Source organism: Myiozetetes cayanensis, unplaced genomic scaffold (genome assembly GCF_022539395.1).
Source record: "Myiozetetes cayanensis isolate MyiCay16 unplaced genomic scaffold, myiCay2020 scf14, whole genome shotgun sequence".
Classification (NCBI taxonomy): domain Eukaryota; kingdom Metazoa; phylum Chordata; class Aves; order Passeriformes; family Tyrannidae; genus Myiozetetes; species Myiozetetes cayanensis.
The window spans coordinates 4,291,028-4,312,257 of record NW_026087048.1 but is presented as its reverse complement, the minus strand read 5'-3'; the positions used below and the strand labels follow the sequence as shown (position 1 = coordinate 4,312,257).

Below are 21,230 nucleotides of genomic sequence, written 5' to 3'. Positions count from 1 at the left end.
TCTGGGCTGAGGCTCCTTTCCCATCCCAGTGACTATTCCCAGGTTAAAACACTCTATAAAACAGCTCTTTTTGCTGACACATGTACAGTCCTCACCCACAACTCCACACCAAGGGCAGGGACTATAAAATTCACAGAGATAAAGATCTTTATAGAGAATTTGAACCTCAGAAAGCACATGAGAGCAATGATGCAGGAGGTCTCGTTGCATTTAAATAGGAAATCTCAAGTTGAAGTGGTTGTAAAGAATATTTGCAGATGTGACCTAAAAACTTGGGAACTAAGAAAAAATAATAATAAAAAAAGGCTAAATATATTTTCTCATAAAAGATCTTGTGATTTGTATTACTGGCCAAATTCCTGAGCTCATTATTTTGGAATATCCTGAGTAGGCAGCATTGTGTAGGACTTGCTCCTCAACTAATGATGAAGGAAAATATGGGATCCTGGGCTCAGTGTTAGTGATTTCCTCTGGGCTAGTCCTGATTTCCTCTGAATCTTATTTTTATGTATTTGGGGTAATATTTACAGTAACTTTTGGGCTCTGGCTGTCCTGGTTCCCACCTATTCCTCACACAGAGATACCAGGGTTCCATCTCAGAGGATGGAGGGATGAATTTCTAATTGGTAACTTAAATAAAGTTCTTGAAATACAGGAAGCACTGCAGGCACTCAGGGCTATTGTTATTGTATTAGTATATCCAATATCCAAGTTAACCCAAGTTGTGCTCAGCAAATGCCTTTCAAATGCTTCTGTGGTGCAGATTTCCTTCCAAATCACAAATGAGCTTTCAGTAAAGTCAGTCAGCAATTGCAGATTCGAAATTGCTGGTGATTGACTTTGCTGATTTGGATTTAAGTGGTAAATTGACATTTATGGAATCATAGAATCTCAAAAGGGGTTGGGTTGGAAGGGGACTTAAAACCCATCCAGTTCCACCCCCTGCCCTGGCCAGGAACACCTCCCCTTAGACCAGGTTGCTCCAAACCCTGTCCAGCCTGGCCTTGGACACTTCCAGGGATGGAGAGTCCACAACCTCTGCGTCTCAGTCCCATAAACCTGAAAACAGGGAGATACTTCGTGCCTACCTAAATAAAATGTATTTCTTTCACAAGTTTGTATGATTGTCCTGATGGCTGAAGAAATTCAGGTGAGAAGTCAGTGACCCCAGTTGTCCAAAGATCTGTGTGTCTGGGGACACCTGGGCTCACTCAGTCCTGAGTCACAGCATGTGGTGACAGCAGTGCCTTGGGAAGGGGGAGCTCCATGTGGGAAGGAGGTGCTGCACTCCAGGGACCAGTGCCTGGAGTAAATCACTGAGACCCCGACTGTAGTTGGTGGCTTTATAAAACTAACACCAGACAGAACAAACCAAAATAAAGTGCATTCCCATAAAACACAAACCCCAGGGTGCTGAGGGTGTTGTTTGTACCCAGTGGGACTGACAGCCTGGTTCTGTGTGTTTGCAGTGCCCACCTCCCCTCCCAAGGACGTGACCGTGGTGAGCAAGGAGGGCAAACCCCGCACCATCATCGTGAACTGGCAGCCCCCCTCGGAGGCCAACGGCAAGATCACAGGTGGGCAGGGGCAGGGGGACAGCCCTGGGGGTGCTGCATGACCCTGTCACCCCCTCTGCCTTCAGCCCAGGGCTGCCAGGAGCTCCCTCTCTGCTCTGTCCGTCTCTTTAGTGGCTCAGATTAATTATTTACTTTCATACCTCATAAAAATATATTAAGATCTAAACTAACTGCAGTGGGAAATTGGAGTGGAACCAGAAATATAATTGGAAGTTTAAATATCTCCATAACCTTTGCCTTCCTCAGATTGTGCTGTTCTAATAGCAGGCCTCCAGGAATGGTCCATAATGCCTCTGGCCCATCAGTGGTTTATTTAGGAGAAGCCATCCCAGTGCTCTTTGTCATCCTTGTGGCATTTTTGTGTCACAGAACAGACTTAAAGGCAGTTTATTAGTCCCCTGACAGAACCATTAGGAGTAAACTGTTATTTGCCTTTAAGTGCATCACTGCCACGCAGGATAAATCATTGTACAGAAAGTGATAATTCCTGATTTCTGTCTGTAAGTTCTGTTTGGATTCCCATTTCAAAGGGCTTTCTGAAATCATTCACTTCTGTTTTTCTTTGGTTTTATGCCAGGTTTTAATCTTAAATCAGATTTTAATGCCATGTAGTTTGCAGTGTATGGTTTTGGGTTTGTGCTCAGAATTGACCACGGTGCAGGATCACCTGACTGGGCAGGACTGGAGCCCAGATTCCAGACAGGAGACTGAACTGAGCTGGATCCTTGGGAAAAGGCAGCAAGATGTTTCCTCTTTGTGGGAAGGAAGGTTTGAGTGGAGAAACAAGAGCCTTTGTGTGAAGTGCAGGTGAAAGGACTTGGCTGGTGGTGGCCTCTGAGGGGCCTTCAGGCAGGGCAGGCACAAATATCCCACACTGAGGGCGAGAGGGAGAACAACACACAGAGACCAGCAGTTACCTGCACGTGGTAAATAAGCACAATTATCCCATTTTCCTGGGGAAAAATGCCCATGCAGTGTCTGCTCTGAAGGGCAACCTTAGTTATCCACATAGGTTGAACCAAAACATCCGTATTTGTGCGGAAGCAGCAGGTTAAAACATCAAATAAAATAGTAATTCAGTGGTAAGTCCGAGTGCACCAAACATGAGCTTCCCTTTTCCAGGGAATCAGGCAGTTTTTGGGATGTGGGGGTCGAGTGCCCTCTGGTGGGAACATCCCCAAGCGGAGGGACAGCTCCAGGCTCCACTAATGACTCATTAACTAATGAGTCATTAACTCTGTGCATTGAGTAGTGCCATAAAAAGGGATGATGTCATTCCATGCCCTGGGCAGCCTGTCTGTGGAATACTGGCCTTGCAGCTCCCATGTCCCTGGGACGTGGTTGGGATGAGTTTGGAATACTGAGCTGGGCCAGGCTGGGTTCCTGATGTGCATCATTAAACCTGCTGAGTAATTAGGACAGTCCTAAGTTAAGTCACTGCTTGTGCCACTACAGTGCTTTGAACTGTCACTGCATATATATATGTAAATTAAGTATATATGTGTGTAATATAGATTTAAAATACTAAACAATCCATAAATAATATTAATACTGTTAATAATAATATATAAATATATGCACCAAAATATATAATTTATAATATTTATATTATATCATTGTGATATTGTGTATAGGCAATATAAATAATAAGCATATATATACACACACATATATTGGTTCAAGTATATATTTTATGCTGCGAGTAAAAGGAAGTTATAAAGCTTTTACTTCATGTTGGTTTTTACAATTGCAGTGCCCTTCAATAACAGAACATGAATTGCTCCCATACCTTTTTTTCCTGGACAACCTCAGTTCTCTTCAGATTACTGTCCTCTTTGTTAACACACTGGAAAACACTGTTTTGTGTATTTACACTTTGTTAATACACTGAAAATAAAATAATTATAAACTATTGACCACATGTTGCTGAGCTGTATATGAGAATGTTTTATGGTCTGAACATTGTTTAAATAATATAATAGTGTATTAATATTATAATAGTAATACTTTGAGGATGTTTTGATAACAACAGCATTATCTTATATTACATATAAACAGGTAAAAAGCAGGTAATGAGCAGTTTCCCCATGTGCAATGAATAATGGTCAGAAATAATCTCCATATTTTAAAGGGCTTTTTTCCCTCACCATGTAACAGATGGGAAGGGTGGCTGGTGTCTGGATGTATTCTTAGTCCTGGGAAAAGTGAGAACACCCTTAGAAACCCCGTAACCCTCATTTCCTGTGGGATCTGGTGACTCTCCTGCTCTTCCCTGGCACAGGATACATCATCTACTACAGCACGGACGTCAACGCCGAGATCCACGACTGGGTCATCGAGCCGGTGGTGGGGAACAGGCTGACCCACCAGATCCAGGAGCTCACCCTGGACACGCCCTATTACTTCAAAATCCAGGCCCGCAACTCCAAGGGAATGGGGCCCATGTCCGAGGCTGTGCAGTTCAGAACCCCCAAAGGTAAAGTGGCACCTGCATCCCGACAGCTCCAGGGCACCAGGAGCGAGCAGTCTATGCTCCCCTTGGAACAGGCTGGAGCTGGGCTGGAGCAGAATTCCCGGTGGGCTTGCTCTTTAAGCCCTGTGCGGGTGGTGCTCAGCTCCTTGGTTGATGGTGCTGTGACAGCTCTTGGGTCCTCAGTTGTGAGAAACCCAGGTCTGGTACAGTAACACTCCAGGACTGAGTCACCTCTGCTCGCTGGGGCTGGGGTGGTGCAGGGGCAAATCATGGGACACAACAGGCTCCTCAGTCAAGAACTGATGGTGGTGGGCAGGTGATAAATAGTACAAATGTGAGACAGCTTGAGAAAAGTACTCAGGGGTGAGAAAGAAAAAGTTAAAGAGTTTATTATTATGGAAATACATCATAGAACTGGGACAGAAGGAACCTTAATGATCATCCAGTCCCACCCCTGCCATGAGCAGGGACACCTTCCACTGCTCCAAGCCCTGTCCAACCCGGCCCTGGACACCTCCACGTGAGCATTGGTGGTCAGAAATGAGCTGTAGCCAGTCTGCCTGTGCTGTGTGAAACTTGAAATTCTGTCTCACTCTTCAAGCCTTGTGATCTCTCTTGTTTTTTCCTCCCTGTGCTTGCCCCATAGCTGAGTCCTCAGATAAAATGCCCAATGACCAAGGTAAATGAACAGCCAGCATTTCTCTTCATCCTTCACCCATCCTGGTTTTACTGTCCATGTGCTGTTGCATTTTCTAAATGAAACAATTGTCTGCTGCTCTGACTGGAAATGGGCGAGTTCCTGCTGTGGTTTTAATAGTGGAAGAAGTGGGAGTCCTGTCTGTGGTCTGGTGTTGGGAATGTAAAGTGATCTCTGTAGTCAGGGGTCCCATGAAGGGCCATGTGGGTGGGGATCCTCCTGCAGGATGGGCCATCCAGCCCCTGCCTGTTGCTGCAGGAGGGGGTGGAGATCAAACTGGCTCTGATCAGCATCAGTGCTGTTTGTGAGCTCCACACCCAGGAGTGTTGTCTTAGAAAGGCCAGGATGCTCATTCTGGAAAGCTCTGTGCAGGATTCTGTCTGTCAGCTCCTTTGGAGTCCAGGCTCTCCTGACGAGCCCAGCACTGGCTCCTGAAAGCCTTAAGGCTTTCAAATGTTTGCTTGGAAAATGGGAGCTTTGAGGCTTCCTACATGGAATTATAAGGTGAATGTCCCAGGGCTGTTCTTGCTTTCTTCCAAATAACCTACAAGCCCAATAAAAGGGGAAGAATTAATCTGAAGGGATGAGTTTAAAAGGCCATCGGCAAACAGCTTAGACTTGCAATTAGAGAGATCCTAAAGGAGCTGAGAGGGTTGGACTTGGCTCTGCAACTTGTTACTGATCAGTAATTTATTAAATGTGCACCAAATACTGCTGATAGGAGGGAGTTAGGGAGGAGATTCACATGCAGCCCCTGTCCCAGAGGTGGGAGCTGGGATCGGGGCTCTCCCTGACACCATCTGTGCCCAGGTGCAGCAGGAGGGAACTGGGGAAGATTTTAGGGAAAAGTTGCTGTTTTCTGTTCTGCCCTGTTCTAACCCCATTTCAGCAGAGAACTACATCTTCCATCCATCCTAAAGTAATGTGTTCTTCTAGTATCAATTTGATTAATTCTTATCCCATTGTTTGTAAATCATAAAAGCCAAGAGAGTTTTGTTTCAGAATTCCTGTTGGAACACTCAGAGATTATAAATCATGGCAGCAGCTGAGATGTAGGAAAGGAGAAGGCAGAGGAAGTGCAGGAAAGGAGCCGAAGAGCTGCTCTGTGACAGCATCACTAAATTGGAACTCTCAGGAAAGAGCTAGCAAGTTACTCAGGACTGGGAAGGACCCAAACTACAATGGGTTGATTCTCTGGCCCTGATGGGTTTTTTTTCCTTCCCTGCTCTAATGTTTTTCTTCTGTACTAAGCACATGATGCTGTTTTTCCACACAGTTTGGTAGCACAGAGCTTGTGTCAAACTTAGTGACAGTTGCTGTCAGACCTCAGGGAGTTGCACTGGCCTAGGACAAAAGCAAAGATCAAGGTGTGTGATCCTTGGAAAACCATCCTGAAGTCACACAAAGTTAAAATACATTGTGTGGCTGCAGGTACTTGATGGGTACCATGGAGATTCACAAGCTGAATAAAAACCAATCCCAAGTAAACGCTGTCCTAAACTGTTCCTTAGAATAGGTTGTACAGCATAAGAGATGGGCTCTCTGGAATTTAAAGGTTTAAACAGGTCATCCATGGTTTAGGAATTGGATACTGAGAAGCATCTTGGTTGGGTGCCTAAATTTCATCCTAAATCGCTCAGGGTGTCCCTGGGAGGATCCTGTGCAGATAGCACTGCACATCCTCTCTCATTTTCCCTGTTCCCTGATTTTATGTCACCTGTTAAACTCAGGGGCATCATTTTCCTTCTCTTTCCTCATGTTATGAAGGATATTGAACTGCCCTTGGCCAAGCACAGGTCTTTGCAGAACTCATTAGAATTATTCCTCATGAATAATGATTTTTCAATTCTAATTCTTACTCTTATCAGTTAATGTGCAGTTCATCCTGTTAATGGGTGCCATGTTGCTTTTTTATGGAGCTGTTTTAACAAAGGATTGTACAGGACACAGTGAAATGTTTTTGGGAAGCCTAAATGCAGAATATTTTATATATGTCATTATATACCTGCATAGTTACTGTTACCAACCACGTTTATAGTTTGACATTTAGTTTTTTGAAAATACCTGTTTTCCATAAAGCAGAAAGGTGGCATAAAGCAGAACCACCTCCTATCCCACCCCCTTTTCCACGGCCTCACCTGTGTTAGGGCTCCAGCTGCTGCACTGGAAATGCTCAGGGTGTCTAATTGTCCTTCTAAAGCACTGCTGGTTATTTTTATCCCCCCCTTCTCCTGCAGCTTCCCTGGGTGGAAGATCCAGCAGCTCCTCAGTGCTGGGTTCAGGGATCCAGAGGATTCATTTAGGGGTTTTCCCCGTCTTCTCAGAGCAGGTTCCGTGGCCACCCAGACACAAATCTGTCAAACACGAACTGTTTAACGTGCTGTAAAATCCTCTCCTTGCTGCTGCAGGATTGTCAGGGCAGTGCTGCCAAAGGAGAGCCCTGGGTGCAGGGTCCTCTCTGCCCTGCCAGCTGCAATGTGTCTTTTTCATGGCACATTTGTCCTGCAATACATCTTTTCCATCATTATAGACTGGAGCTCCTGCTGTACACACAGAACATTCCTCCTTATTACCCTGCCCAGGTTTAATCAGAATTCCTGCTGCTCCCTTTGGCTGGTTTTGCCATTTGTCTTGATTTCAGTGACTAATTTACAGGCTTTGACTTGAGGTTCACAGTTTCCATTTGTTACACATCCTTTAACACTTATTACTTCTTGATTAAAGGGGATTTTTAACTGAAAAAAATCCTTCTCCTGATTGGGCAACTGCCAAATTGCCTGACTTCTTGGTTAGTTTCTTGTGGTTTGGTTTTTTTGATGGAACAATGTAAAAATGTGCAAAATATTCTGGATTCCTGCAACCAGAGGAATGTTGTTCTTTGCACCTTGCTGAATGTTTCCCCTCCTGCAGTGTTCTTCTCATCAGTGTCTGCATGAAGTGCATTTTTATGAAAGCAGAGAGGGAAAGAACCAGGGTTTGGATGTAACTAATGAATTGATTTCCTCAGGTTTCACCAAAAACAGTTTTGTGAGGCTTCGTTGTCACTTGTGAGCAGAAGAGAATGGGGTTGAGAGCGGATTTTGGTGGATAGGCTGGGCCTTAATATTACATTTACTGTGCTTTGGATCCTCACTTACTGCCAGTCTCCCACACTGGCTGTAACTGGGTGTGTGGAAAGGAAACCTGGATAATTCCAATTTCAAGATGTACTGTCAGTACAAGTGTGGCAAAGCCCTTGGCCTCAACATGTACCTGTGCATTGCTGCAAATGCTTTTTATTATCATTTTTAAAATGACTATTAGTAGAGGCTCCTGAGATGAGTTAGGAAAATAATAACTCAGGAAACAACTGAAGAGTTCTCCTGGAGAAGTTTCTTTTCTTGGAGAAGTGCAGGGGCTGAGCAAAGCCAATCATGTTGTGGGGAGAGAAAAGGAGGGGGGAAACTGCCCTTGGGGGCACAGAGAAGTTCTAAAAGAAACTTGGAGGTGCTAAAGTGTGTGTGTGTGTAACATTCCAACATATCCGGCCTTTTCAGCCTCGGGATCTGCAGGGAAGGGAAGTCGCCCAGTGGATTTAGGACCTGACTACAAACCCCCTCTTGGAGGTGAGTGTTGCTGCAAAGCTTTTCCATTTCCAGGTGTTTCATTTCACTTTGGTCTTCCACCCAGAAAACACTCCTGGCATCAGTTCCATAACTTTTCTCCATGGTTTTTCCCACTCAGTAAGTCCTGTAACACCCCTGCCGTGGTGCTCCTGCCTGGAGTGTCTGGCAGAGCTCTGCTGGTGTTCCCATGAGCAGATCTGCTTCCCAGTGGAGTTTTAAAGGGCTGCTGTGGTGCACAAGTAGACAATTATTTCAGTAGGAACATATTAGGAAGGAAAAGCCTCCTCTTCCTCCTTCCCCTGGTTAGTGCTGGGGATGCCTTGCCCTGAGGTAACGCTCAGCACTGTTCGATAAAATAATTCCTTCAGGGCAAAGTGATCCCTGTAGGATTCTCCTCCTGAGTGCAGTGGTTTCTGGCTCAGTGGGATGTCTGTGGTACGGCAGTTTTAGCAAGGTCCAGACTAACCCTCCTTAGACTAACTGTTGAATTTTTATATGGTAACTGTTTGTCGGCTGAACTTGAGTTTGGATAGACCTAGTTGGGAATGGATCTATAAATCCTCTTATAGATCAACAATTGTACAGAAACAGAGGTGGCAAATGACAGAAAAGGAAGCATTTCCCAGAGGTGCAAGCAGGCCAGCCACCTCATCCTGCTCATCTGTGGGACACCAGACACCTTTGGTTTGCATTCCTTGCTTTTTCTATGGAATAAATAACCCCTTTCTCCCCTCTCAAACCCTCACAGGCAGTAACAGTCCCCATGGAAGTCCTACCTCTCCCCTGGACAGCAACATGCTGCTGGTGATCATCGTGTCCGTGGGGGTGATCACCATCGTGGTCGTGGTGATCGTCGCCGTCTTCTGCACCCGCCGCACGACCTCGCACCAGAAAAAGTAACAGCTCGGGGGGCCCCTTGCCCTGCCCTGCCTGTCCCACCCAGTCCTGCCATCTCATCTTCTAGTGTTTATTGCTTTAAGTCTTCCAGGCTGTAGATGGTGAAGGTCTGTTTTTCCCAATCCATGTTGCAGAGTCCCCCCCCAAACTGGGCTGTGCTCTGCTGTGTCCCTGCCCCTGCCCCTCCCTCAGGAGAAGCTGCTGTTTAAAATATTGTTTCCACACTGGAGCCAGTCCGTCCCCTTGGAGCTGGGGGAGCTCCGCAGCTCAGGCAGTTTCTTGCTCCTGCTCTCAGCATGTCCTTCACTGTGTGGAGTCAGTGGACAAGCTGTGCATGATAATATCCAGTTTTTAGACAGATTACTGGAGTGGAATCTGAATCAGGTGCTGGACTCCTTAGAAAAGTGCTCCAAAATCCATAATGTGGGTGTGTACCTGAATTCTTCCCTCCTTTAGAGCACCTGAATCAAGCCCACAGCAGCAGTGCTCCCACTTACAGGATCCTGAAGGTTCTGTCTGCACGTTCTTTGTAGGACCAGAGCTGAAAGCTGTATATTAGGTTTGAAAAGATGCTGTTATGCAAAACAGATTTTTAAAAGCCAGGCTTGGAAGATAATCTCCACTCGCTTTGCTGAAGCTGAACAATCCTGCAAAAACGCAAGTTGTTCAGGAGAGGGAGCAGGGATGTGGGAATGCCTGGCAGCTTGGGAGAGGGCAACGTGGATGAGCCTGTGCCCCAGAGATGCATTTTATTTTCAAAGGGTAGGAATAGCCCTGTGAAACCTCAGTTTCTAAATGGCACCTCCCTTACACACGGTGTCACTCATGCACAGAGTGAGTCACTCCTGCTGCGTGCCAGGGGCCCAGCTGGGTCACTGCAGGACGTGGCAACACGTCTGGCTGGGAGTCACCTCAGTGGAGGCTCTGCCCGCTGGAACTGAGCCACACCTGAGCCAGTTCCAGCAGCTGTGTCACCCAGAGGGAACACCTTCCCCCATCCTTGGGAGGAGCAGTGGAGGGCAGTGCTGGAACCCTGCACTGTCCTTTTCCCAAATTCCACCATCCCAAACCCTGCCTCACCATAGGCTGCTGCTGCTGTTCAACAGCCCTGGAAACCTCCTCAGTCTGAGCAGTGCTGAAAATGATGTTCCTGTCACTGATCCTCAGTGTTCACCATCCTGTTGGGATCATTGGCTCCCTCTCCAGCTCTTGCAGGAGGCTGAGCCCGGAGCAGGGGCACAGCAGGGTGCACCCTCATTTCATGGCTGGAATGTTCTCTTAACAACCACAGGCACTGCAAACTCAGTTTTTGTCAGTGCAGGCTTGGGCTGCAGAGCACAGGGCCTGCCCAGTGGGAAGGGTCTACTCAGGTGGACACAAGATCTGAGGGAAATCCTTTTCCAAGGTGAGGTGACACCTAAGAATATCTAAGAACATCTCCTCTGTTTCCTCTCCCAGGAAACGAGCGGCCTGCAAATCAGTGAATGGCTCCCACAAGTACAAAGGGAACTCCAAAGATGTCAAGCCTCCTGACCTTTGGATCCATCATGAGAGACTGGAGCTCAAACCCATTGATAAGTCTCCAGATCCCAATCCCATCATGACAGACACCCCAATCCCTCGCAACTCCCAAGACATCACCCCAGTTGACAATTCCATGGACAGCAATATCCATCAGAGGCGGAATTCCTACAGAGGTGAGAGATCAACAAGTGCTTTGGCCATGAGGTGTTAAAGACCTTTTACTCTGAGTGGTGAAATCACTTCACTCAGATATTACTTAGTTACTCTTTTTTGTTCTCATTTTTCAAGTAGTGAATTGGGTTTGTTCCTAGTTTCTAAGACTCCCTGAAAAGGATGGATCACGTGTTGTAGTGAGGAAATTGAGTGCCCAGGAGTCAAATCATTACTTTCTCTTGGTAAATACTGATTAGCAATGGGAAGATCGTCCAACAAGTGCTTCAAAATAAACTCCTGAGAGCTGTGTGTGACATCCTTTCAGCCCACAGCTGCACTGCCGGAAGGTCAAGTTTGTTATTGGGGTTTCTCCAGTACCAAATAGTTGTCCTCTTCTCACCTTCCAGTGGAGGATGAAAGAGCTGTTTTTATCAGCTGTGACTCAGAGCTGCAGACGGGACTAGAGAGAGGGGGGTTGAAGTGCTTGGGTGCCACGGGAGCTGCAGGTCAATAACCCCGCTGTTCCTCCCTCAGGACACGAGTCTGAGGACAGCATGTCCACGCTGGCAGGAAGGAGGGGGATGAGGCCCAAGATGATGATGCCTTTTGATTCTCAACCACCTCAGCGTAAGTCACCAGCCCCCATTCCCGGCTCCTGGAGTGGAGAGCCCCCAAACCAGCCACACTGATGGCACAAACAGGACACCCACACCTGCCTTCCTGCTCGCTGCTCCTGAGCAATTCCAGCCTCTCTGCAGGGGGAGCAGCTCACAGGAGGCCCTGGAGCCCATTATGGAAAGGCAGAGTTAGACCAAGGGAAAAGGGGAAAATGAGCAGCTGCATTGGAGTGAGGAGTGGGGGAGAGTCAGGAGTGTGTCCAGTGTCTGTCTGTCCCACTCTGGTGCCTCCCAGAGAGAGCCTGTGGGCCCAGCTGCTTTCTGTACTGTTCCCTTTGAACTCTGCCAGTGCCCAGCTGTCCCACAGGGACTGGGGAGAGCTCCTCCATCTCTGTCAGGTTCTCCACTGTTGGTTTTCTCCTCTCCAGCCCGAGCAGTCCCCATGTTTTTAGCCTCCCCTCATGAGGCAGCTGCTCCATGCCCTGTGTCTCTTGAGTTGCCATTCTCAGAGCCTCCTCTGACTTTACTACGAGCTCCTTGGAATCTTTGCCTTCTTGCTCAGCCCTGTGAGGCCCTTCTGGAGCTCCTGGCCACGAGAATGGCATTTGCCTACCCCAGACACCTTAAAATTATTGACAAAGGGGAAGATTTCTCTGATTGCCTCCATGTCTGGCTCACTGAGAAGGAGAGTTGATTAAAGCCAGGGCTGGCGCTGCTACCTGGGATCTGCTGCTCACTCTCCTCTGTTCTTGAAAATCCACCACCTTCCTTGGTTTTATATCTGTAACCATCTTTCAGTCCATACAAGAGCCTCCCCTCAGCAGCAGCTTGGTATATGACCTTTGGAGTGGAGCTTCTTGAAAATTCAGCTGTATTAGCTGGTTCCCTTTATTGACATATTTACTGACTTGAAACTCTGAGATCAGTGAGCTCCTTTTGCAGGAGTCTTGCTCACTGTTCTCTGAGTGCCTGTGTTTACCCCTGTCTGCAGGGATCCTCCTCTGGTACCAAAACTACTGCTATTATTGTGAGGAAATATTTTAAGAATTAAACAGCATATCTAGTTTTGAAATGAGGACTCCAAGGTGCAAAGGGACTTGGCTGCACCTCTGAGCAGCCAGACTGAAACCCTGTGTGAGAACACAAGTAACAAGCACAGGAGTCAAAGAGCATGGGCAGAACTGGGAAGTGAAATTACGCTGAGCTCCCTGAGCTCTCTGTGTGCATGTTCCACCTGTAGCCAGGTAACTGCTGCCACAGCCCCTTGTGTTTTTAAGGAATGATTTCAGATTAGTCCCTTCTGTTCTCACTTTAAAACTTTTTGCTTTAATTATCGGAAGTGAGCACTTGGTTTTCTTCCTCTCCACCTGCTTTCTCAAGTGTCCTGGTGACCTGATAAGCCCAGTTTGTGAATTTTCAATTGTTTCCTTGTTCTACAACCTTTTTACAAGAGTAGCATCTTTTTTTCTTGGTTTTACATTAAACAGTCTGATGTTCCTTGTTGTCTCCCAGTTTTCCATGTACAAGGAGGGAGCAGAGGATGCAGTTTGACACTAATAATCCTTATTCTGCTGAGTTCCTGTCCCATGCCAGGCACTAGGACACGATGGATGCAGACCTGGGTGACCCCATAACAGATTGAAGCAGCAATAAATGTTACCGTGCACTCTCCTAAGTGGTTTTCTGTAAATGGGATGCAGCACTGGATGCACACAGGATAAGATAAACTCATACAGGGTCACAAGATGCTCCATAAAAACAGCGTAGCAAAGGAAAAACTCACGGGAAAGACACTCGACAACCTACATATCAGTCCCACACAGGATGAGAGGATCACAGAGGTGATACACACTTTAGGGAGGCAGTAATTCCAGTTGTACCTGCTGGTTGTGTTCAGGCTGAGGTGATAATTGTGGCAGACACAGCCGTGGGTGTGATTTCCCTGCAGCAGCAGCCCCAGCTCTGACAGCCCTGCTGTGTTCCCTGGAAAAGCCTGGCTGATTCCCTGTCTTTCTTAGCCATTGCCTTGCCCAGGGAGATCAAATCAGGTCCAGGCCCAGCTGGTTGGGGGAGGGTGGGATGAGGAAGGTGCAAGATCTGCTGATGCCTCAGGTCATTTCAGTGACTTTGACTTTTTATCCTGTTTTCAAGAGCTCTGAGGGCCTCCAGAAGCAGATTTGTCTTTTATAGTAACTGCAAACATCAATATCATGTCATTTAGACTTTGCAGAAGCTCCACAGGAGGCTCACAGTGGTGTGTGAGGCCCTTTCTCAGGAAGCACCACCAGGACCATTCCATGTGTTTAACTCTGAGCCCACAGACACCTTCCCAGGGCTCCCCCCCACTGGAGCACTCAGATCTAGTTATTACCTCTTAGGGACTAATTTAGGATAATTCAGTCTCTTCCATTTTAGCATAATTTGCAGTAATGGTGTGTACCAAGTGAGCTCCTTCTTTGACTACTAAAATACAAAAATCCTGGAAGGATATTAGGAAGCAAAGGGCTGTTTCTTTTTTAACACACCACATTTTCTCAATACACTATATGTGGATAGTAGATCTGTATTCTCTCTGTTCTTCATCTGAACTTTTCCTTGAAATCAAACAGTTCATCCTGATGTGAATTAAGTTGGTGGTGCTGCTTTTTGGCCTGTAATCGGGTGATGTTTGTCCTGTACATGATTCAGGTCTGGTGACCCAGTTTAAGGTGGATTGTGAACCTGCTGAGGGTCTGGCTCCCCTGCCGAGTGGCTGTGTGGGGAAGGGAGGGATGTGGTGCCTTTCAGTCCACCAGCACTGTGTGTGTGTTAAGTGTTTCTCTGTCTTGTGTTCATCCACAGCTGTGATTAGTGCTCATCCCATCCATTCACTCGATAACCCCCACCACCATTTCCACTCCGGCAGCCTCGCCTCTCCAACCCGCAGCTACCTCCACCACCAGCCCAGCCCCTGGCCCCTGGGCACAGCCTTGTCCCACTCAGACAGGGCCAATTCCACAGGTGAGACACAACCCACCAGGGACGTGTTGCTTTAATGGAAGCGGGAGCGAAACGTACGGAAAGCAAAGCCTGAAATCGGTCAGTCCCCACTGTGCTGTCCACGAGGGTTAAGGACGTGGGTTCCGTGGGTTTAGGTGCAGACAAAGTCCTGGAGAGGTTGAGCTTTCTTGTTCGTGTACGTGATGGTGGCCTTGGAAGCGGAGGCTCCGTGTTTTAGACACAGCTACAAACAGGGAGATTCCTTGTGCCAAAGCCTTCAGCCCTGAAACTCCAGATTAAATCTGAGCTACTTAACGTGATCACTTTTTCCCTGGTTAGTACCATTTGAAACCAAGAGAGGAGAAAGGTCCAGTCTTAGCTATCAAGAGCTGACATTCCCTAACCTTCCTGAGTGACGCAGAAAATGGAGGTGATTTCCATGCAGCGTTTTCAGGCTTGAAGCAGAATGAATTGCAGTAATTTCTGCATTGTCTCCAGTGCTCTGAAGATTTCTGAAGCCACACGGTTGCTAAATTTCATGTGGGTGAAGTGTTGAGTTGGAGGGAACTCTGAGCTTTTAAGCTTAAGGTCAGCGTTCTGAGGCGTCACAGCCAAAAGTGTCGTTTCCTTATGAGAACAATTCCTGAGGCTGCAAGGACACAGTGGGGCAGTGACCTTGGAAGAGGTGCTTCCCAGTATCCTGCTGTGTTCCCATGTGCCCATGGCAGTAACTGCAGTGTGTGTGTTGCAGAGTCCGTCCGGAACACGCCCAGCACGGACACGCTGCCGGCACCCTCGGCCCCGCCGGGCACCGACCACCAGGACACCGAGGGCTCCACGGGCTCGTACCTGGGCAGTGCCCAGGAGGAGGACCCTGCCCAGGGCCTGCCCACTGCCCACGTCCGCCCCTCGCACCCGCTCAAGAGCTTCGCGGTGCCCGCCGTGCCCCCGGCCGGGGCCTCCTACGACCCTGCCCTGCCCAGCACCCCCCTGCTGACCCAGCAAGGTGAGGGGGACGAAACAGGGGGACTCAACAGGGAAGGGCCTTGAGGGGCGGGGGTGGAGTTGGGCATCAAAGGAAGTGTGTCAGAGGCTGCAGTGAGTTTTGCAGTGTCATGTTCGAGGCCTTTTTCTGTACATAAATAAATTGGACAATTTATTGTCTCCAACAACACTGCAGAATTTAAGTGTTCATTTTGCTCTAATATAGCCTTTCTTAATCATAGAATCATGATAGAATGGTTTGGGTTGGAAGGACCTTAAAGCTCATCCAGTCCCATTCCTGCCAACCAACCCATCCAGCCTGGCCTGGGACAGTTCCAGGGCTGGGGCAGCCTCAGCTTCTCTGGTCAACCTGTGCCAGGGCCTCCCCACCCTCACAGGGAAAGATTCCTTCCCAATATCCCGTCTAACCCTGCCCTCCTTCAGTTTAAGGCCATTCCCCCCGTCCTTGTTCTCCTTCTCTCAGGAGCTCTGTGGTTGAGCCCAATTCCCAGTTCCCTGACTCTCTGCCCGTTGCTTTGCAGCTCCCCCCCACCCCGTCCACGCGGTGAAGACTGCGTCCATCGGGACTTTGGGAAGGACTCGCCCTCCCATGCCCGTGGTCGTTCCCAGTGCCCCCGACGTGCAGGAGACCACCCGGATGCTGGAGGACTCGGAAAGCGTAGGTACTCCCACTGCCAGGCCTGGCCCTGCAGTGCTCACACACTGGGGGGTCGCTCCTTACTCGTGTCACACTTGGAAACTTCAGGAATTCTGCACTGACACTCTCAAAGACAGAGGGTCACGAGGCTCCAGGCTTCTAACACCTCCACTGCCCGTGAATCCATATAAAAAATACAGGAGAACCTCCTTCAGCACAGGGCAGGGTCCTGTTCCAGCCCTACTGCTGCAGAGCATTCCCAGTGTCACTGCACATGGAACATTTGGCACTAATGCCAATGTGTTGGAACCATCATCCCAAATACGTTTGTAGATTCTCCTGGGAAAGTGTTCTGACTTTTGGGAAAGAGACAACCACCTGTTGGGCTGCTTTTGGGAGCAGCTGTTAAGGATGTTGAGGATGTTTGGGGTGGGAGGCACTGGAAGAACTGTTTTCCTTTCAAATTGCAAGCCAAGAAGTTTCTCCAGTAGCTACTGGATCACTAGGATCATACATTGTCTTCAGTATCACACAGGTATTAGCTCTGATCACTGCTACAGGAAATGCTTAATTTGAATTTATTTTTTTCCTCGTTGTGCTTTCCATTTGTCACGTTTTTGTTGCTCTCTTGGTTTTATTTCTGCATGTGCTGGTCTAGAAACTTGATCTGGTGGCCTTTTGCCCTTCTGTCTAGATGTCACTCCTACTTTATTTTGTTTGGTCAGTACCAAACCCTTACTCATTAGTTTATCCATCAACAAATTGGTAATATTTAAGTAGAGCCATTAATAAATTTCTTCATTGATACATTAGTACAAGGTAGAGTCAGCGCACTACATACTAGTTAAATTAAATTGCTAGTTCAAGTATGAGTTTTGAAAACTAAATGGTGAGTTGAATTATGGGGTTTAGGGTTAGGCAGTGATTTGAATGAACTCTGGTTTTTTTTATGAGAGCCTATAGGAATGAGTTTACTTTCAGCTGCTCCTGTTTATCATTGTCACTAGTTGGCAGATAATGTGTTGGACCCAGGGCAGGGATGACTTTTCTGGTACAGTCCAGATGTTTGGTAAACTGGAAGTCCATTGCCATTTAAATTAGGAGAAGGCTTGTCTCTAGAAGAAAAGGAAGTGAGAGCAGGGTCAGGGTTGAAAACTGCCCAGAACTGGGAAGGACTTGGTCAGAAGAGGTTTGGAGATGCCGGAGTTCACAGTGTCTGTGTGCCCATGGGCAGTGAGCACAGTGGGGATGGCTCATCAGCACAGCTGGAACTGCACCTCTGAGCCTCTGTGATTTCAGTGCGGATCACGATTCTCAAAACACTTCTGTTGAAATGATTCCTTCCACCTTTTTTCCAGCTAAGCTGGAAAGACTTTTCTAAACTGCCTGCTCTGGTTCAAAGGCAGCTGTTCCCTTCAGGGGTTGAGACAAGCAAACAGATCAGCTGATCATGGTTTATTCAGTGGCACTCTGAATCACAACTGCCCAAAGAGCTGCACTCAAAATAGAATCAAAGAATAGAATATGCTGAGTTGGAAGGGACCCACAGGGATCATCAGTCCAGCTCCTGGCCCTGCACAGACACCCCAACAATCCCACCCTGTCCCTGAGAGTGCTGTCCAAGCATTCCTTGAGCTCTGTCAGCCTTGGTGCTGTGCCCACTGCCCTGGGGAGCCTTTCAGTGCCCAACCACCCTCTGGGGGAGAGACCTTTTCCTGAGATCCAACCTGACCCTGCCCTGGCACAGTTCCAGCCAGACCTTAGAGTGTTGTTTCAAGTTATTAATTCCTGTAACTGTGGCTAAATCCACGTGTGGTTATTCCTGAGTTAGGGCCGTATCCCACAGCAACCCCTGACCATTGCTCTGTGTTCCTTGTCCTGTCCCTCCCTAAGGAGAGCCAAGGCCCCCTGCAGTAACCCTCTGCCTCTCCCCAGACCTACGAGCCGGATGAGCTGACCAAAGAGATGGCCCACCTGGAAGGACTGATGAAGGACCTCAATGCCATCACCACGGCGTGACCACCTCCCCGGGACATGACTCCAAACCGCTCCGCAAGTCGTGGGACTCAGCCTTGGAACACAAGGAATTGTACAGAGGAAAAAAAAAAAAAAGAAAAAAAAAAAGGAAAAAAAAGAGGAAAAAAACAAACAAACAACAAACCAGAAAGAGGGACAGCACGTGAGAGCAACGTGGGAAGGAGAGGAACCAACCAGAGGGGACCTGTGTGTCACCGTCCTGCAGCGAAGTCACGGCCCAGGGAATTCCTGGGGGCTGGGCAGGATGGAACACACCAGGCTGGACTCCAGACACAAGGAAGGCAAACGGACTCGCCGTTAGTTTTGTTCTGGTCAGGTTTTGTCTCAGTGGTGTGATTGCCCTGCCTTTTCAGTGTTGGACATTGGCATTTATGTACAATTTTATTTGTGTTTTTATTTTATCTTTTTTTATAAAAAGGAAAAAATATTGTAATAAAAAAAAAAAAGGGAGAAACTGTTGTTTTCCACAGCCTAGGCTGAGGTTTGACTGCTTGTTCTATTGTGTATGGAAATTCATTGCCAGTGTGGGTTGTTCTGTTTTGTTTTTTATTCTGCGTATAATTACGTCCCCTTCTGGCAGTTAATCCATGGCCTTTTGGGATGCTGCACTGCTCTTTGTAAGCTTTTTTTATTATTTTTATATTATAATTATTAAAAGCCTGACTTTCTCCTCTCATCACTGTGAGATTACCAGTCTGTTTGAATTGAAATGTAATTTGAAAGGCTTGTTTGTCGCTTTTTGTGCAGTTTCAATATTTTGAGTGGGGGGAAAAGTAGCTGGGGAAGGGAAGGGGGTGCAGGGGGAGGGGTCATTCATGTTGTTTTCCTGTTTTTCTCCAGTGACTGGAACGACTGAAGAACATGAAGCATCTTCTGTAATGTCCTTCCTTGTCCCTTCAGCATAACTGTGTCTCTGGTCACTGAACTGCAGTGAGAGTCTCATTTAGCAACATTGCAAGAACTTCCTCCTGTAAATTAGGGGTCCTTATGTTTAGATGACACTACATGCAGCTTATTTTGGCAACTGTTTTGTTGTTGTTAGGTAAAGATGCATTATGAACCTTGCAAGTGCAGAGTGAGGGCTCAGCACAGACCCTGGGGCTGGGGTGGAGCTCCCAGAAAGGGAGAACTGCGGGATCTTCCATCCCCAACACACCAGATCCTGCCTGTGGGAACGCTCCCTGCCCACAGCAGCACATCCAGCCCCAGTGCAGTGTCTCCATCCCAGGCCACCCAAACACGGTCCTGCTCTGGAGGATTCCCCAGAGACAGAAACAAGGCAAAAAATGTATTTTTTTACACTTTGGAAAACCATGTAAAAAGAAAACCAGTATTAGTGACTCAGGTGCTGTTCACCCATCTGTCTGGAAAGGAAGGGAAGGTCAAAGGGAAGGACAGGGGTTTTCCCTTTCTCTGTGTGTGATTGCCTGGCTCTGCCCTTCCCTGCCAGGGGGAAGGGGCTGAGGCCCAGTAAAGCAACCAAACCCACCCCCAGGTGCCTGCTGAACCCGTGTGCGATTCCACTTCTAGAACAAAAGGAAACTGCAACTTACTGCTGGTTCTGAGGGAATCTGTTCCTCCTGGGGTTTGGGCTCTCGGGGGGAAGGGTGGGTCTGGGTGCCGGGCCTGTGGGAGCAGCCAGAGGGAATGCTGGAACTGCTTCAGTTCCACTAACAAACAGGAATTCTGCTGCTTTTCCTTCCTGTTCCCCACTGAACTGAACTAAAGCTCCTCATCCTTGTCTCCAAGAGAGGGGAGAGCCATGGAATCACCTGGAGAGCAGCAGGCATGGTGCTGTAGTGTCACTTCCTTTCTTTTCCTGGACTCTCCGTTGTCATTTCTGGGACATGTCCTGCCTTTATTTATTATTTGAGGGAGGGAAGGGAATCAAATTAATTGGGGCACTGTGGGCCACCTGGAGAACTGATGTTTGGACTTTTAATCAGTACAATTCAGGGCAAAATAAGCTACAGAATATGTGTTTAAAGAATCAAATGCACACCCTGGCCTGGAAGGAGGGTGTGAACCTTTTCCTTTGCCTATTTTTTACCTGTACCCAAAGAAATACCATCCTACAAACACAGTATTCCTGGCGGGAAGGGGGGAGGGGTCTTTGTGAATATTCCTTATGTATAACACCATGAATGTTAATATTGTCATTGAATTTGGGGAGGGGGAATATTTTTAATGATAAAACAACTGTTCAAAGTTGGTTTTTTAAGGTTAAACTGAAAAAAAAAAAAGGAAAAAAGTTTATTCAATTCAGTGTACAATCTGTATTGCACTTTTTTCACATTTTAATGCTACGTTTTCTTACATATCCTGTGATTTTAAATTTGGAACATTGTGTATCCTTGTAGTGTCATAGTCAAGCTGTCGAGTGGCAGCTTCCCTCAGACATTTGGGGAAAAGAGAACCAAACCTGTATATTGTTTTATGATCTCATGTAGAATAATTTCGAGGGCTGCTGTAGGCGTCGACCTTTCTGTACAATATTTTTTTGCTTTCCTGTAGTATTTGCTGTATCCTCTATGGCTTTTTTTAATAACTTCATGTTTATTATTTGGTATTGGACGTCCAATACACTTTTTTTAATCCAATCAAATTCTGGGCTGCTTGGAGAGTTTGTTTAATTATTCCTGATCAATACAGGGACCAGATTTGGAACTTTACTTGCCCTTTTTGTTGCTGTGGATTGGTGTCCTCCAGAAGAGGAAGAAGAAAATTGTTCCTCTCCCTCAATCCTTGTGCAGACACTGAACATGTCTGTCTGCCTTCTATTTCAAAGTGCTGTGGTAAAAATATCACCTCTTAATAAGTGAGTGTAGAAGGGAGGGGTTCACATCAGGGAGAGGACATTTAGTAGCCTTAGTAAACTGGTAAATCATAAAAAATAATATTATAATCATGGAATGGAGTGCTTTGTCTGTACCTTTTGAAGAGCAGTGATGGAGGTCCTTGTTGCTCCCCTCGTGCTGGCTCCGGCCTCCCTCTCTCATACTGGAGACTCCCACTGCTCATCAGCCACC

The 21,230-nt window shown here is 47.2% G+C and overlaps 1 protein-coding gene across 11 annotated transcripts in view; it reads left to right on the top strand.

The window, feature by feature from the left end:
* Nucleotides 1–20,822, top strand: part of NEO1 (neogenin 1) — a 165,263-nt gene extending 144,441 nt beyond the window's left edge. For 4 of the 11 annotated variants that reach the window (XM_050309062.1, XM_050309057.1, XM_050309054.1 and 1 more), the window contains exons 19-29: nucleotides 1,470–1,577; nucleotides 3,859–4,053; nucleotides 4,697–4,729; nucleotides 8,284–8,352; nucleotides 9,101–9,248; nucleotides 10,708–10,946; nucleotides 11,461–11,553; nucleotides 14,385–14,543; nucleotides 15,274–15,528; nucleotides 16,049–16,185; nucleotides 18,100–20,822. In XM_050309062.1, coding sequence (XP_050165019.1) covers nucleotides 1,470–1,577; nucleotides 3,859–4,053; nucleotides 4,697–4,729; nucleotides 8,284–8,352; nucleotides 9,101–9,248; nucleotides 10,708–10,946; nucleotides 11,461–11,553; nucleotides 14,385–14,543; nucleotides 15,274–15,528; nucleotides 16,049–16,185; nucleotides 18,100–18,183 — 1,520 coding nt within the window. In that variant the 3' untranslated portion in view covers nucleotides 18,184–20,822. Of the gene's footprint in view, nucleotides 1–1,469; nucleotides 1,578–3,858; nucleotides 4,054–4,696; nucleotides 4,730–8,283; nucleotides 8,353–9,100; nucleotides 9,249–10,707; nucleotides 10,947–11,460; nucleotides 11,554–14,384; nucleotides 14,544–15,273; nucleotides 15,529–16,048; nucleotides 16,190–18,099 lie in introns of all 11 variants that reach the window. The other 7 variants (XM_050309060.1, XM_050309063.1, XM_050309061.1 and 4 more) reach the window with 3 other exon arrangements.
* Nucleotides 20,823–21,230: the final 408 nt, after the last annotated feature.